Source organism: Etheostoma cragini, chromosome 19 (genome assembly GCF_013103735.1).
Source record: "Etheostoma cragini isolate CJK2018 chromosome 19, CSU_Ecrag_1.0, whole genome shotgun sequence".
In the NCBI taxonomy this organism is placed as follows: domain Eukaryota; kingdom Metazoa; phylum Chordata; class Actinopteri; order Perciformes; family Percidae; genus Etheostoma; species Etheostoma cragini.
In genome coordinates, this window is record NC_048425.1 from 4345145 (window position 1) to 4362389 (window position 17245).

The 17245-nt window shown below is 40.5% G+C and overlaps 1 protein-coding gene across 8 annotated transcripts in view; it reads left to right on the forward strand.

Moving 5' to 3' along the window:
- The window catches only part of LOC117934990 (solute carrier family 12 member 6-like), a 30198-nt gene that overhangs the window by 3836 nt on the left and 9117 nt on the right, over positions 1–17245 (forward strand). For 3 of the 8 annotated variants that reach the window (XM_034857058.1, XM_034857062.1, XM_034857063.1), the window contains exons 2-15: positions 470–1172; positions 6582–6676; positions 7293–7421; positions 8883–9029; positions 9149–9203; positions 11482–11612; positions 12069–12310; positions 12392–12519; positions 12646–12831; positions 13819–13983; positions 15321–15419; positions 15769–15826; positions 16023–16197; positions 17103–17221. In XM_034857058.1, the coding sequence (XP_034712949.1) occupies positions 956–1172; positions 6582–6676; positions 7293–7421; positions 8883–9029; positions 9149–9203; positions 11482–11612; positions 12069–12310; positions 12392–12519; positions 12646–12831; positions 13819–13983; positions 15321–15419; positions 15769–15826; positions 16023–16197; positions 17103–17221 (1946 nt within the window). In that variant the 5' untranslated portion in view covers positions 470–955. Of the gene's footprint in view, positions 1–469; positions 1173–6581; positions 6677–7292; positions 7422–8882; positions 9030–9148; positions 9204–11481; positions 11613–12068; positions 12311–12391; positions 12520–12645; positions 12832–13818; positions 13984–15320; positions 15420–15768; positions 15827–16022; positions 16198–17102; positions 17222–17245 lie in introns of those variants that run through there. The other 5 variants (XR_004654645.1, XM_034857060.1, XM_034857064.1 and 2 more) reach the window with 2 other exon arrangements.

Genomic DNA, 17245 nt, shown 5'->3' on the forward strand with positions numbered 1-17245 from the left:
AGCAGCTGGGGATGCGAGGGGAGGGAGAAGACGTTTTGGAGATTTCTTTTCTTTAGGGCTGGCTTAAACCGTTTTGGGGGGCGCTTTGCAGTCAGAGCAGTCACATCTATTGTGACCTTTTACTGTGTTGAAGGCATGTTGAATTTGTTGCTTTAAGAGCACAGAGGTAGACTTGAAGTGACTATCTGCAGAGCCTTTCCCCAAAAAGGGCAGATTCCTGTCTTCTGTGCATGATTTTAATATGGTGCTACAGAGGAAGCATTGGAAAACTGTTAAACTGATTATCTTTATAAGTAAATGCATTGCATGTCTGTAAATGCAACATGTAGCTATCTAACATTTTAAGATACTTTTTGCTGTGTAAACTAATTTCTGCGTTATTGTTTTTCTCTCCTGTCTCAATCTTCTCCCTCTGATGACTTTTCTACCCACCATGTTGTGACCACCAATGGGTGCCAATAAATATTAGAAAGACAGCAAGGTGCATGGCAGACACATTTTAAGTGGTGCTTACTTAAGTAGCTTGATAGAGACCTACTCAACCCTTGTCTGCGTACGTGCACTTATCATCTCTGATAGCTGCTTGAAACTTGTACGCTACATAGCGACACACTTGTAGGAAAGGCATATGTAGTTCTGTGTCACTTATACATCCGCTACAGTTCAAACAGAAACAGGATTTACACTTGTAGGCACAGAAAAAGACCTGTGACAGATTTTCTTTCACATGCCTATTGGCAACCAACCACTTTGCTTCAATGGAGAATTGCAGCTGCAAAAGAACAAATTGTAGAGGTCGCCGTTACCTCAGCATCAGCTGGGAGATAGCCTAGCCTCGCTCAGCTCAGGTTAGCACCACTCGGCTAGGTAGTCAGGGACTTCCCCAGCCCCATCCTTCTTTTCCTGCATCCCACACAACACCCCCTCCCTTTCTCCTATTCCCAAGTGCGTTGCCATGGCATCACTTCGCTTCACGGTGACGGCCACCAAGGCGGAGGACCTCCCGGGGTTGTCCGACACGTCTCCTGACATCAGCTCCCGGTCCGGCGCGCGTGTGCGCTTCGGCTCCCGGGAAAGCGTCCATCGAAGTGACCTGGTCAGCGAGGCGTCGGGAGGAGGGACGACTACTGCAGGAGGAGCCGAGACACCGGACTACAGCAATGTGGAGCAAGGTGAAGGAAACACACACACACACATCCACATAGACATCATGTGTTGTTACTGTAGTTTTAAGGTACAGTTGGCAAGATTTTACGTGTTTTAAAAATTGCCTTTGATATGCCTTTTGCCCTTATTGTGGACTGAGGGAAGTGCTTCTTTTGTGGAGATATAAAAAGCACCTGGCATCATACACCTGGCATGTAAGCCAACCTGTTAACTTTCTTGAATCCAATCCCATCACTTATGGCGTTTTTCCACTGCACGCTTCCTCCTCGACGTCTCACGCATGACTCAGTACGAATCTGCAATGAAAAAAGGACTCCGATCCTTTTGAGTGAAAAATCATCTTTCGGTACCAAATTGCGGTACGTGAGAGCATGTAATCGCAAGCTTATCTGTTATTGATAGAGAGTGGAGCAAGTAGGGATTGATACAAGTCTTGAATATCTAACAGGCGCACCCCTATCCAACAGCACAACCAGTTTTACCAATGTTACTCTGAGTGAGCAGTTTGATTAAAATTTGATTAATTGTGCAGCGCTATGTTGTTCAAGTACAGACATCACACTGTCACAGCACACAATATATGCTGGCTCATGTTTTTCTGATCAATGAAGTATGTTATGCCATGTCTTTATGTTTGCCTATTGACTGTATAAAGGTAGTCAAGGAGTACAAGCTCATTCGCTGGATTCCCACAGAACACATTCTCAGGACTGAGCCAGTCAGAGAGATTCCTTTTTGCTCACAAGGATTCAGGTAGCTTTATGTTCAAATGTCTGTGTTTTATGTCTCTCCGGGCCATAAAGCTCTTGGTTTGCTTTCTAAGTGAGAGCTTGACTTCAGGGGTGCACAGCAAAATAAGTTCCATCTATTTCGCTAGCTGAGAACAATAAGTGGACTGTAATGTATGCCAACTGTGATCATAGTGTAGGTTTCACTTCCTCCTGTTATCAGCCCACCTACAGTTGTTTGCTGAATTGTAGCTGATAGCAGAAACCTTTTCACATGTACTCAGGTGTACAGCTAGTGAGTCTAGTCTGAAATCAAACTGTGTGGGAATCCAGATGAGTAAGTAGAGGAAAATGATAAATAGTTGTCTGCAGACTCCTGTGACTGAGCAGTTGTTGTGTGGCATGCAGTAATTCCCTCTCCGAAAAGTGTTTTAAGAATAGCTGCACTGATTCAGAGGCTCAACAAGGGGGTTCTAACTGTGGGGAGATGTAACTGTATTAGCAACCTTGATCCATTTAAGCGGTAGCATAGTTTTAGGGATGCCCTACGTTGTTTAATAAGCTTCCATAAATAGAAACCGAGCCGCTTAATCCGATTGAGCTTCGATTAGACTCTGTGATGCTGCAGCGTTTATAAAGAGAAACAAAGAGCGAGATTGTTGGAGACTCAACTGCACAGCAGTCGTCTCAGCTGAAGAAAACTCCCATCAAAAAAAAATCGTGTAAGAGTCAAGATCCTGAAAGGGCGATGAAGAGAGGAGGCGGCAGGATGGGTGAAGAGTTATTTACCAAAAGGTCAAAATGCCCCCTGATCCATATTTGACACCTAGGAAATTAGCTATTTAATTTGATGTGCTTACAGCTTGCAGACATCACATCTGGCTCTAGTGTATTTCTGCTTCACTGGTTGCTCTCTCACGCACACACACAAAAGTGTCACACTCAGATGTGGTAAACTCAGGTGGACTTCTCTTGGGGAACACACACACGAATTGACAGCTGCGTTCCCCTGTATTAGGCCGAGTGTGAACGCTGCAATGACATGCTTATTGTTTCTGCCTTAGTTACTCAAAAGGTGACTCTGGCTAGTTTTTAGTGATGATTTTGGTTTGATCAAATTAGGACTGCAAAATTGATTATCGTTTAATCAATCATTCATTCAATCAATCACTTTATTACTAGTCATTTCATTAGTAATTACTTGATGGAAACCAAGTCAGGAAATGGTGTTGGGTTTTCCTACCAAAGCCCAACGATATTCAGTCAGCAATCAAATAAACAAATACAAATCTATAACTGAAAACATTGGCTAGGTTCTGAGTCCCGTCAAGACTAGGGCTGCAACTAAAGTTTTTTATTATTGATTAAAAGACCAATATGTTGATTACCTTTCTTTTCTGTTTTAATAGTTATACAATGTCAGAGACTAGTGACAGGAAGTCTGTCATATGTCTTGTTTTGTCCCACTTACTAATTGTTAACACCGCACATGTTGTGTGCATTGCAATATTTTGAGCAAAACTGTGCTTCACAGTCTGCTCTTATTGGTTCAATGTGCAATTAATGAAGATTGGCCACCAGGCTGGTCAAATTTAGCCATGAAACCTCCCACACTAAAATGAGAGGCGTTTCAGTTTCATTGTCCACCCCCTGTATTTCTACTTAACATTTTATGTATTTCTTATCGTGGCTATGTTACTTCATACACATGTCTTTTCTTACTCATACGTTTACCTTGAATGTGACTGTGAACAACTGCCACTAAATAATTTCCCCTGAGGAGATTAATAATGTTATCACGTACCATGCAACAGTCTGGGCAGTAACAAGGTCCAGGAACCTCATTTAAAAAACTTGGTACGCAAGAAAAAGTTGCGTGAAGTAGAGAAAAATTTGGTCTCAACATTCCTGCACAAGTTGGTATTTATAAAGGCTTTGTAGCCGTGAATATGTGCCCAGTTTTTTGCAAACTTTTGACCATGCGTGTGATGGCGCCTAATGCACCCAAGGCTTTGTAGACGTTTTAGTGATTTCACATGATAACACGAAATATCACATGGATACAGTACTCAAAAACACCTGCCTCACTTAATTACCCTGATGAAGCTAATATTACTTCAATCCACTACCGGTTTATTGGACTTAATTAACCTATTGCAACAATGAATAAATAACCCTACAGTTCCTCATGGTCTGTGTATTGCAACCAATCAACAGCATGGCAGATTTGGCATTGCTCAAAGATTTAGAACGAGCGTCTCTAGCGTCTCTCACGATCAGTCAATCGTGTTTTTTCCATAATTATTTAGTTTTTATTATTGGTCACCAACGGGTCCTTTACAAGGTTGGAATATTAATTAATTAATTGAAATGGACCTTATTTGGACAAATATGGGACGGCCTTGGGAGGAGCAGGAGGCTTGTGCACGACCGCATAAGGTAACGCACGTCCGCATTTATAGTGAGAAGAGTCTGTTCAGGTGTACATCAGAATATTGTTTTTGCATACAAAAGTTCTGACTTTTTGGCACACAAACTTTTTCAGAATATAATCTACGCCTTTTTATAAATGAGGCCCCAGACCTCCATAATATGTGAACCATACCCTCGGTTTCCATGCTGAGTGCATGCACTGGTGTCTATCTGTATTTATGCAAAATGTCTTTATTTGGTCTGCAAAGAATGCTGTAATAACAAACAAAGGTAGTGCAGTCACTCTTCATTGGAGAATAAGTGAGCAAAACGTGTGATAAGCTTGTTAGTTCATCTTTTCCTACCCCCCCACGCCAGCAGGCTTCAGCCACTGAATGTTAACAGGCAGTTGTGGAGTCAGTTTCAGTTTTGCTATCTTTGGCAAAATGAAGGACTGTAAACCGGATGGAAAGTTCCACTCACAAGCAAAAACCTGTTTTTTTTCTTTCTTTATCTAACTATTGACCTTTTCTCAGTATCAGGTATCCAGCCGATGTTCTGTGAGATAGTGAAAGTTGCGGGTGCATTTAGTGTTTACCAGCTAGTGTGTCATTCAGCTTTCTGTCTGACTATTTAGCATTTAGGATTTTAAATAATTTCAAAAGCAGAGGATTCCCGACCTTCTTGGACTTGTGAAAAAGAATACTCGTACCCCCTTGTCACAGGGTATTGAAGGTTTCTCACAGTCCTGAAGCATTTGTTTTTAATTTTCTTATTCACATAAACAAAATAACCCATGACTGTTGTGGGTCTCAAGTCAAGTGTCCTTCTGTTAAATGTGACCCTGCATAAGCTTCCATAACCATGACTGTGGCGGAGCAGGGGGGAAGTGATATTGCTGACTCAGGTGCTACTGATGCAGTGATCTGTGCTGACTGAGGTGGAACTGAACTGGCGACATGGTGGCCATTGCATAAAACTGTGCGTGTGTGTGTGTGTGTGTGTGTGTGTGTGTGTGTGTGTGTGTGTTCACAGAACACAGAGAATTAAAGTTGAAGCAAAGGCTTACAAAACCTGTCTTAAAGCAACAGCCCATATGAACTTTGAAACAGGCATCAATTACTCCCTAAAGTAACAGATGTACCTTAACATGCTATGCGGTTTTGGCCATTTCTTCTGCTTTTTGCTTGCAGGTTTCTCCATAGAGCTCCCCCTACAGCTTCGGAATAGATATTTGGCAGCTCCTAAGTTTACTTATGTCTGACTCCTTGCTCGGTCAGTCTGCCGTTTCCTCTTTCTCTCTTCCTCCGACAATGCTTTCCTAGCTTTCTGCTTCTTTTTTGCCGGCTCAGCCATGATGGCGATAGTGTGAACAACTCCATCACTACCGTGTAAGCCGGTTCCTGAATAGACCTTTTCCAGGACTGGTCGGGTGTGGTATGGACTGAGTGACTGACGTCTTCCCAGGTCTCCTGTTAGCTTTGTTGCAGCTGTTTGGGGGGGGGGGGACAAATGACACCTTTGTCATGTTATTGGTAGAAAGAATTTGTGACCTAATAAGTTCCCATCAAAGCTCCGGCACACCTTCAACCTGAAAAGAGTCTAATCAGCCAGAATAACTGAAAACACCTGTGTGGTGTTCAGAGGCTTCAGAGTCATGGAAATCCTTTGACCAAAATGGGTACATAATCACCTGAACTTGATTATGCTTGCTATAATGATTCCTCACGTTCATACTGGACATTAAGAAATCTCTTCAGTTAACATTAAAATGCGTGATTCATGGGGGACAAACTCTACAGTCCTCGTTCTGTTCTCAAATATGTTTAAAAAATGTATCTGATATTTTGGGGCAGTAGTCTGAGTAAATATCTTTCAAAGATCTGTTTCCATTTGTTTTTTGGGGATATTTCAGCCTTTAATGGAAAGAACAGCTAGATATGAAAGGGGAGAGAGAGAGGGGAAGACACGCAGGAAATTGGAATTGAATCCTGCACCTTCTGCATCAAAGCATCCACCTCTACATGTGCCGGCCTGCTCTACCAACTGAGCTAACCCCTGGCCATTTTTTAAAGTTTGTTACTAGTCTTCTTCTGCTGCTCAGCAAAGAAACGCTTACATTGAAAGTGTTTTAGTAAAGGATAACAAAATGGCCACTATTAACAAGAAGACGCTATCTCTGTGTTTCAAAACGGACTTCCAAAGTTGTGATCCTATGCTTTAATGATGGTTCCCTGCTTTCCTTTTATTCATACTCTCTTTCTTTGTGCCTAGCAGATGGAAATTCCAAAATCTCCAGCGTGTACATCAACAACACTCATGGAGTGGATGACGATGACTTCTACGACAGAAACTTGGCTTTGTTTGAGGTTTGAAACACCAAATTGATTATAATCATGTTATAAATGTTCTTTAAACGTTATAGATACACACACACACAAACACACACGCACATTGTGGCAACAGAAAGATGTAACTTTAATTACATGGATAAAAAATCTCCAAATCAAGGCTGTTTATTAGGTGTTAAGTGTCTGCTGTCATGTTGCTGGTGGGTGTAGATAATTACAATTTTTATAGATTTGGAAGTTTCCTGCAATCAGCTCTGTCTTCTACCTCCCACTTCTTTAACAAGTCTTTCAATATACCTCTTTCTCCACTGGTTTTTGTTTTATCTGTTTTTCTGCCTCTGTGCTTGTCACCCCTATCTTTCTTCTTCTTCACCCACCTTTATTTTCCTTAACTTATTCCCTTCTTGCTTCCCTGTTATTTCTATACCCGGCCTTACTACTGTTGTCATTCTTCTTTCTCATTCTCATATCTCATTCCTCCCCCCTTTGCTGCTCTCCTTAACCTTCTGTCAAACCCTGTTTTTTATCGCTTTCCACCCCATTTCTCTCTGTGCCGTCTCCCTCCACCAGGCTTAATTCCCCACTCCTCCCTCTTGTTACCTCCTCCCTTTAACACCTTCTTTTTTTACCACAGGAGGAGATGGACACTCGGCCAAAGGTGTCTTCTCTGCTCAATCGCCTGGCCAACTACACCAACCTTACGCAGGGGGCCAGGGAACACGAGGAGGCCGAGAGCATTGGCGAGAAGAAGAAAGCCAGCAAGGTAACACTCAACAAAAACTAATAACAGACTTTTGTTGGGCAGTAAAAACACTCCGTAAAACATAAAAGCAGTAAAGCCTATTAACAGAGGCTCATCCACAGTGTCTAGTATATCAGAATCTTTGCCAATCCAACTCCCAAACATTCATACTGTATGGATGCAACTGTCTAGTTTATGAGCGTTCTTTTTGTGGAATTAAATACATATTTATGTATAAGTAACGTTGATCTCAGTGAAGCAACGTGCCACCTGCAAAAAGCTAAGCGTTAAATGAACTTTAGGACTTTGATGCCCATGGCAGAAGCACCCATACATAGTATATGAACCCAAATGTACTTGTGATGTACTGCTGCAGCTTTCAGGGGGGGTGTCGAAAGACAGTGAAGATACTTGTCTGTCCTGCTGTACCATGTTCTTATACTACAGCAATTACCATTCATAGCACTTTCGGATTGATTTGTCAATAAAATGTATTTATTTATATTATCCATCCTTTTAACATATTGAGTAACTCTGAGACAAGTGTGATCTCCGGCTGTTGACTCTTGACTTTGCATCTGACAGTGAAGTCCAGTAGGCCTAAGAAGCCTACTGCCCTAGCCTACTGCTGTAGTGGTTCAAAGTAATTTTCCCTTTCCACCCTGTTCTGATTGCATGTCTGGAAACGCTGAACCTAAACATTTCAAATCTTCCCTTCTTGCCAAACAGTTTGTTCAGTATAAGCATTGACATGAGTCTGGTGCAGCAGGGTGGCGTAGCACAGTGGTTCCCAAACAGGGGTACGTGTACCTCAGGGGGTACTGCTGCAGCTGCCAGGGGGGTGTGGAAAGATAGTGTGAATGCAAATTTGACATTGATAATTCAGTTGTATAAAAAAAAAACTCTTATTACAATATTCACTTTTATATAAGTGAGTATCAATACAGAACAATACTTTGCACATCTACAACCTGAGACAGGTCCGTCGGAGGGGAACAAGCAGGTCAAAATTTGCAAAGAAACCCCCACACACTGTCTAAATTGCAAGGAGAAATCAACTTTAATAGAAATAAAGTTTAATAATAAACTTTACATATATATGTTTTTTAGCAAGTTAGGCAGTGTGTAGAATTTCTTTGCATCAATATAAGTTACTATAAATTAACATCCAGTTTAAAATCACTGCTGTAGTATGTTATGATGTGTGGATATGACACTTCTCTGTGGTGTGGGAGATCAGTGTTCGATTCCCACTGCATTCCATCAACTAATATGTTCTTGAGCAAGAGACTTAACCCCTATACAACCAAAATATAGAGTAGTATGTGCTTTGTTTCCCTGAAGAAAAAAAATACAAAAGAAAGGAGTTTGTCTAAATAGAGCTTAGTAAAACAATGTTTTGTAAGACCATCAGCCTCTGTTGCTGAATAAGCAATTAAAGTTGACTAATGTCCTTCTGTCTCTGTGGTGTCTTCCTTCCAGTCGCCACAGATGGGCACCTTTATGGGAGTTTACCTGCCTTGCCTCCAGAACATCTTCGGTGTCATCCTGTTCCTGCGGTTGACCTGGGTGGTGGGAAGTGCTGGGGTGCTGCAGGCCCTCTGTATTGTCTTCATATGCTGTTGCTGTGTGAGTATGTTTGAGTGTCTAGCTATGTTATCAGATATGCACGACGAGACAAAAATTTAACCTCTACAACATTTTATTTTTATTTTTTTTAAACTCTGTCTCTTTCTGTCTCTCCGCAGACGTTGTTGACTGCAATATCCATGAGTGCAATCGCCACTAATGGAGTTGTACCAGGTATTCCTTGATGTTTCACTGGTTCACCCCCCCCCCCCCCCCCCCCCCCCCCCCCCCCCCCCCCCCCCCCCCCCCCTTTGCATACACTGGTGCTGTGGTAATCTGACTCTCACACAATTATTTCCACGACAATCACATTTTTTCTATGGCGGCCGTTTTGAGTTTACTAGCATAGTTTACTACGCTGTAGATGTTCATTTGAATTGTCCAGGTTGTTTTCCCTTTCCCTCCTCTTCCAGCTGATGAAGTACATTATATGTTTCTAATGAGTGCTATTTGTGTTTGTCCTGTCTCTCCCTCTGTCTACCTCTTTCTTGTCTGTCTGTACACACATTAAAAACCCAGGATATTTATCTGCCAGTGACTTTACCTCTCACTGGAACGCCTCTAGACAAGTATCCCAAATGTCAAAGTAGTGTGATATTTCCACTAGCATGTGACATTTCGATAATTGACCGTAGAATGAAAACCCTCGATAACATAGAGAATTAATCTAATGTGTCTTGTTTGGCATCAGACATTTCATTCCATGCTTTTTTCTCTCTCACCTAAACAACTTCTGGTGCTTTCTCACCATCTAGTCTCAGATGGTAGTGTATTTACAGTATGTCGTTTACTGTGGTTAATGTCAAGGAGTAATCAAAGGTGTTTGGCTTCCTAAATACAGCTTAATACTATATATCATTCACTTTTATATTTCTAGATTGTTGAGACAGTTTTTGTAGCATATTCATTATTGTCTTTGTGTTTGGAAATATGCAAGCACTTTTTGTCAAAGGGTTGCATTTTGGAAACCAAACGCTGAACTCTGAGCTTACAGTCGTTAGTAGAATTAGAAGATTCTCTGACTTGTATGATTCCCTCTTGTGCTTTTAAAAAACAATAACTGGTTCAAATTGTATCGGAAAAACTAAACGTGATGCTGTTGTTTTCTTCATAGGACTGGGCGATATGACGTAAATCAAATATAACAATATTTTTGAACAGATACCTCGATATTGATACTGCAACGATATTGTAGTGTTGACAATTAGTGCTTTCGCAAATATTTACACAATGAGATCTTTGATAAAGAATCATCAGTAATGTGGATATAATGACAAAAAGGGTAAAGGCAATTATGGAATATCTATAACAGTTTGGTAAGACATACCTTTACTGTAATACAGCCTTTAAAACCAGGAAAAGACAACATTTATGCCATATTACGATATCCAAAATCTAAGATGATATGTAGTCTCATATCACAATATCTGTATAATATCGATATATATTTCCCAGCTCTGTTTCTTTAGCTCAGTTGGAGTACCAGTTGTCTAGGGCAATGCCATGTGCACTAGGACATTTAGAACACAAGTGAACACAATCTTCACAATTGTTCTATTAACAATCTGAGCCTGTTAGTGGCAAAAAACAAGCACTTTTAGTAGACCTACTGTACGTTAACCGTGTGCATTTGCCTAATGCTATGACATTGCTGCCCGGTTCGCGGCTGATGGTTAAAGCGTTCTTCGCTCAATACTGGATCAATTCCAAAGATTTGAAGTTTAGTCACTTAAACGCATTCACAGGAAAATAGGGCCAATGTTAAAACCCCCTCGACATAACCCTTTGACATAAGCAGAAAAAGCAGAAAAACAAAATGGCAATCATTTATTGTAAATCAGAAACTAACAGAACAGAGAACAAGTAAACACAACTGTAAATCTGTTCAGTCATTTGATGGTCCGCACAGTTAGTTTTTTGATTCCTGTTGCTACGGACATATTTCAGATGGTACCAAATATTGTACTGAGGTCTTATACCAGCCTTAAAGACAACCAAAAGTTTACTGTAGGATGCAGCACTAGCAAAAACAGCTGAAAAGAGTTATTTGCAGATACCATTTGACCAAAGACCTGCTCTGTCTTCTTACTCCAATGTGTCATGTAGAACTTTATGCTTATTTCTTCAAGCATAGGGGTGACTTCTCTCATCAGCTGTCCTCTTTTCTCTCTCTCTCTTTACCTCCTAACATCATAACGTTGACTAACATCAATCCCTCGCTTTCTCTCTCTCTCTCTATTTATGTCCCATCTCCTCCTTTTATCCTTCCTCTCCTCCCTCTCTTCTCTTTACATTCTATCTTTAATTTTCCCATTTTCTTATTCTTCTACAACCCTGCTTTTCCCCTCCCTCACAATTTCCACTTCTTTCCACCCTGATGTACAACCTACCCCGCTCTCTCTCCCCCCCCCCCCCCCCCCCCCCCTTTCCCTCCTCTCTCCTCCCCCTCTAGCGGGAGGCGCCTACTTCATGATTAGTCGCTCTCTGGGTCCAGAGTTTGGGGGGGCTGTGGGCCTGTGTTTCTACTTGGGGACCACCTTTGCTGGAGCCATGTACATCCTGGGAGCCATTGAGATCCTTCTGGTGGGTTTTTGCTTTATTGTCATCATCATTACTACTATCCTAAAAAAAAACTGCTTATCCAGTCTAGATTTCACGTAGTGTATTATAATTATAATTTTAGTATCTTTCATTTTTTTTTTGCTTAGTGTACATTAATCCCTATATCCATCTATATATATTTTTTAATCTTATTATTTCTTTTTCTTGTCTGATGTTTTTCAGTCACTGTTCAGCACGGTGTGCAAGGGGCTCTATAAATAAAGTTGACTGATATTCATTTCTTTGTCTAGGATTTATCTGTAATTAAACTTTTATGTAGCAGTGATAATTAAGGAAAGATTCCTCAACTTCCTAGTTGAGAAACTGTTAATGGATTTAGTCAGACACATAATTAAGTACCCAGCCAATGAAGATATTTGATCACATTGACGCAAAAAAAACAATGAAAATCCACTGTTCTCTCCCTCCCTCCTCCAGATGTACATAGCACCTAAGGCAGCCATTTTTGTGTCAAAACACCCTGAAGGCGAAGGGGCAGCCATGTTGAACAACATGCGGGTCTACGGCTCCATCTGTCTCCTCCTGATGTCTTTGCTGGTCTTTGTGGGCGTGAAGTATGTCAACAAACTGGCCTCCATCTTCTTGGCCTGCGTCATCGTGTCCATAGTTTCCATCTACGTCGGGGCGCTGGTCTCCGCCTTCAATCCGCCACATTTCCCGTAAGTGTTAATTCAAAGAACAACACTGACCAATCCTTTAACTCTCTCCTTTGTGACTGACCGAGGGGCTTCCATCAACAGTGTGTGCATGCTGGGAAACCGAACTATCAACGGCCATGAAATTGATGACAACCACTGTGCAAAAACCATCCTGCTGCAGATCAAAGAGCCAGTGGAGAAAGTTGACGACAACATCACACTGATTAATGGTGGGTACCAGGGTTACATTGATATTTCTTTACTTACTTATTGCCCTCAAGAATCATAGGAAGTAAAAGTGTCTCCTAGTCACACACAAGTTCAGGATTTTTGACACACTGTATTCCTCCCATTAGAAAACAGCACTATGAGCCCGACCTTTGACCCCAGCCTTTCTACCAATCTGGTGGAGAAGACCACGTATCTTTGGAAGCAGTTTTGCCAGGGCCCAGAAATCAACGCCACCTGTGACCAATACTTCCTTTCCAACAATTTTTCAGAGATCAAAGGGATACCCGGTCTGGCCAGTGGAATAATTTCAGGTAGGAAGGGAGAGGGAGACAGAGAATTTCAATACAGAGAATATATAGCCACCTTTAAAAAACACACACAGGAGTAGACAAGACTGTTAAAAGTAGGTAATGTGAGCACATGATGAATATGACCTTGAATGAAAGTTTCACCTCATTTAGTGGCATTAATTCCCTGTAACCAATGACGTTTTTTAGCCTCTTACGAATTCTCTTGAGGAATCAGATTTCAGTTCCATTAAATCAGAAAGAGGATTTAAGCAATCAAAAGCGTTTTGTAAAGTTTTCATTCATATGCAAGACCTGGAGATTATTTTCAATAATTTAGTTGTCTTACAGTTTGTTTACATTTAAAGTAATAGATTGACATTTTGGGAACTGCGTCAATAAGCCACTTAAAAAAAAGGCCCAACTTTTTATTTTGAATATTTTCACCGATTTACCTTTCTGTCAGACTACATGTTGAACTGAAGCTTTTATATATTCTCCCTTTGAAGCCACCAGACTCCTTTGACAACAACAGTAATTTTCCTCACAGAACACATGTTTTTAGTTGCTGGTCCAACGCTTCTCAATCGATTTGTTTGTTTGTGTTATTGTGTGACTTTGGTGAATCGGAACTAACCCTTTAAAACACCAAAGTCACACAATAACTTTAACAAACTAACCAATTGAGGCAGTTAAAAAAGCTCTTTGAGCTACAGAAGTATTCAAAAACAACTATGGTGTTACTTTTAATAGAAATCTTACCAAAATCACACCTAAATAAAGCGCAAATTACAATTTTCTCATAAACGTAGGTGCAACGGTCCAACCATTTTTCATCTGCTCATGTGCAAGAATGTCCTCACGTGGGCATCATGTACATGTAGTAATAGTCGGTACAGAACCATGCCTGCTATATATATGTGTCTGTTTTGGAGTATATTGGTGAATCAACTCTAAAGAACTCTGGTCACAATCTTACTAGCAAGCATGTGTTGAATCTGCAACTCATAGAGAACCTGTGGAGCTCCTACCCCAGCCGAGGGGACGTGTTGGAGAAAGTCTCCCTTATCTCCACTCACGAAGCACATCCTGCCTCCACTCAGCAGCCTTATGTGTTTGCTGACATCACCACCTCCTTCACACTGCTGGTGGGAATCTTCTTCCCCTCCGTCACAGGTACAGACTCCTTCTCACCCTTCCTTGTCTGCTAAACCAGCTGTGTAACTTAATAGAAACATTTAAGAAACTGTATGCATAATGTAGTTGTCATTCCGTTTATGAAACTGCATTATTGATAGGAAGAACACAGTAGGTGTGCTGTTGGTTCATGCCGTTTCAGGGTCAAGTACATCATGTCATTTTCAGGACTTATTCTGTCAGACATCTTGGATTTCATTCTGCTCGCTCAATCAATATAACTCCCATCTGCGCATTTCGGTTTGGATTTCAAAATGAGGTTATTTTAAATTGTAAATGATGGATTCTCCTCCAAAATCTGAAGAATATTTTTACAATTATTTTTAAAAATGTAATGAGGTTGTGTAATATTTTACACAACCTCTCAACACTCCATAGATGCTTTTAAACGAGCATGATATGCAAGCCATCATCAAGGGGTTCTTGACCTTTAAAAACATGCCATCATGAACACAAATTAGATTTATCATGAATTTCAATACCAATAAGGACTGGGCGGTGTAAATCAAATATCACAATACCTTGATCGATACTGCAAAAATATTGTAGTGTTGACTATTGGTGTTTTCACAAAATATGAGATTGAGATTTTTGATAAATAATCATTAGTTATGTGTATATAACGACTAAGTGGTAAAAGGCAAATGATAGAAAAGCTAGAACTGGTAACACATAACTTTACTTTAATGCCGCCTTCAAAATAGATCCCGTCCGAAATATCGGCCCCCCGATATTATCGGCCGAGATTAGGCGTTTTCCCGTATCTATTTATAAAATCTAGATTTAAAAAAAATATTAATTTATCAGAATCGTTTATATTGACAAATAAATGATTTGGATAAGTGAATATTTTACGGAAAGAGAGGGATTGATGTTAGTCAACGTTATGATGTTAAAACGGACTGTCAACCATTCATACATTTTATTTATCAGAACTTTAATACATGTTGATGTTCCTCTGTTCTGTGACAATTATTATCATATTATTTTAGTGAGAACTCATAAATAACTAATGTTAGGAAAATCTGTTTGTTTTGTTTTGATTTTTTTTAAATATACATATGTATATCGGAATATCGTATTTTTAAATAACCAAATATTTGTATCGGTATCGGCCGTATCGGGCTCTACTTTAAAACCAGGAAAAGACAACACTTATGCCATATTACGATATTATATCCAATAGCTAAGATGATATCTACTCTCATATCATGATATTGGTATAATATCAAGATGTTGCCCAGCTTCACTTGTAACGCTTCGGTTCATAATCCCATTAATCAAAATATTTTTTCTTTCTTTCTTCTTTTCCTCAGGAATCATGGCCGGTTCCAACCGGTCGGGCGATCTGAAAGATGCCCAGCGCTCCATCCCCATTGGAACCATTCTCGCCATCCTCACCACTTCCATCGTCTGTATCCAAAAACTACTCAAAGTAGCATACCCACATCTTTCTCTCAGTGGGTTTACAATCCCTACAATGGCAACACAGCAACGCCTCTGTGTGTTAAAATCTTCCTGCTAAAGAAGTACTAGCCTCCTTCAGCAACAAAATGTTGTTTTGATGGAATGAAATAAAAGTTATATCCCAATAGTGATAATCAATAGGGAATCTACAACTAGCTTTTCTACAGGCTGTCTCACATTTAAGCTAAATTAATTGCTCCTTTTATAGTTCTGTTATGTCTAAAGAGCACTTAGGGTGCACTTGATCTGATTTGATTTGACTGCTGAGAATTGTTTTCCTGAGTGCTGTCCATCCAGACCTGAGCAGCGTTGTCTTGTTTGGAACCTGCATCAACGGGGTGCTCCTCAGAGACAAGTCAGTATATCTTCTGTGTGCGTGTGTGTGTGTGTGTGTATACAGTGTATATTTACAGTGTATGTGTTATGTGTGAGAGATACATTTTATGTGTGTTTTGTCCAAAAGGAATAGTTATACTTTTATACCTAATTATACTTTTGTCCACTGCTTTAAAAGCTTGTATATAACACTTGTGTGTATTTCCCTCCCGCAGGTTTGGTGACTCAGTCAAAGGGAATCTGGTTGTGGGGACTCTGGCTTGGCCATCTCCCTGGGTCATTGTGATTGGCTCTTTCTTCTCGACATGTGGCGCAGGCCTCCAGTCGCTGACCGGCGCTCCCCGACTTCTACAGGCCATTGCCAAGGACAACATCATTCCATTCCTCCGGGTTAGAGCGGCAAATATTCATATTTAATTACAGGGATCCAAATTAACATAATCATTGTCACAGACTGTCTTGTTCCTTTTACTTTAAATACCTGATTTTTGCCTGATGAGCATCCCGTCTTCATAGAATTGGAGCAAGTTAGCATTTTTGCATGATTTTGCATATATACGCATGAAAACAAATATACCAAAACTATATGACAAATGTTTTAATACATTAACAGATTTATGGAAAAGTTTTTTTTTTCCTCTCTTTTTCTGAGCCAGTAAAAGTATACACTGGGCCAGAATTGTTTCCAGTGGGGAAATAAATGTTTTGTTGGACACTGTTTTAACTAAAAGTAAGAAAGAAATGTCACACCGTGTGAAATTAAATTGGATGTCATCAGTTCTCACAAATAAGAGCGGTTGGTGCAGAAATACCAGGAGGAAATCCTTAAAGAGAATGTATCCTTCATAACATAAGGTATGCTTCCTCTTACCTTGAGAGTTATTCATTTATTTCAGATAGTTTCACTGTGATTTATTGAGTTGGAAAAAAATGTCCAAAATCGGTGCTAGCAAACTGGAGTTGCTGCAGCTGATGTCCAGAGCTCTTAGTTAGCTACAGTGCCTGTTATGGGGGCATATTCTAAAGACTGCCTTTGTGACTGTTAATAACCTTGGATTACAGGAGTAAAAGCTCTCTGTATGGCCTATTGATTGTTGTTTTATTTGTTTTAAAAAACATGTTGCTATTACATTTTTTCTTTACAATTATCCTGGCAAACACGTAGCACTCTGGGTAAGATGGGGAAAAAAAGATATATTGTGCTTCTGGGTAAACTGTCCCATTTTCAGTCTTATTGCTTGCCGCACCTATGTATATTTTTACTCTTTCTCTTTGTGTGTGTGTGTGTGTGCCAGGTGTTTGGCCATGGGAAGGCTAACGGGGAGCCCACCTGGGCCTTGCTGCTCACAGCCCTAATAGCCGAGCTGGGGATTCTCATTGCTTCTCTGGACCTCGTGGCTCCCATCCTTACAATGTGAGACATAGGTTGTGTGTGTGT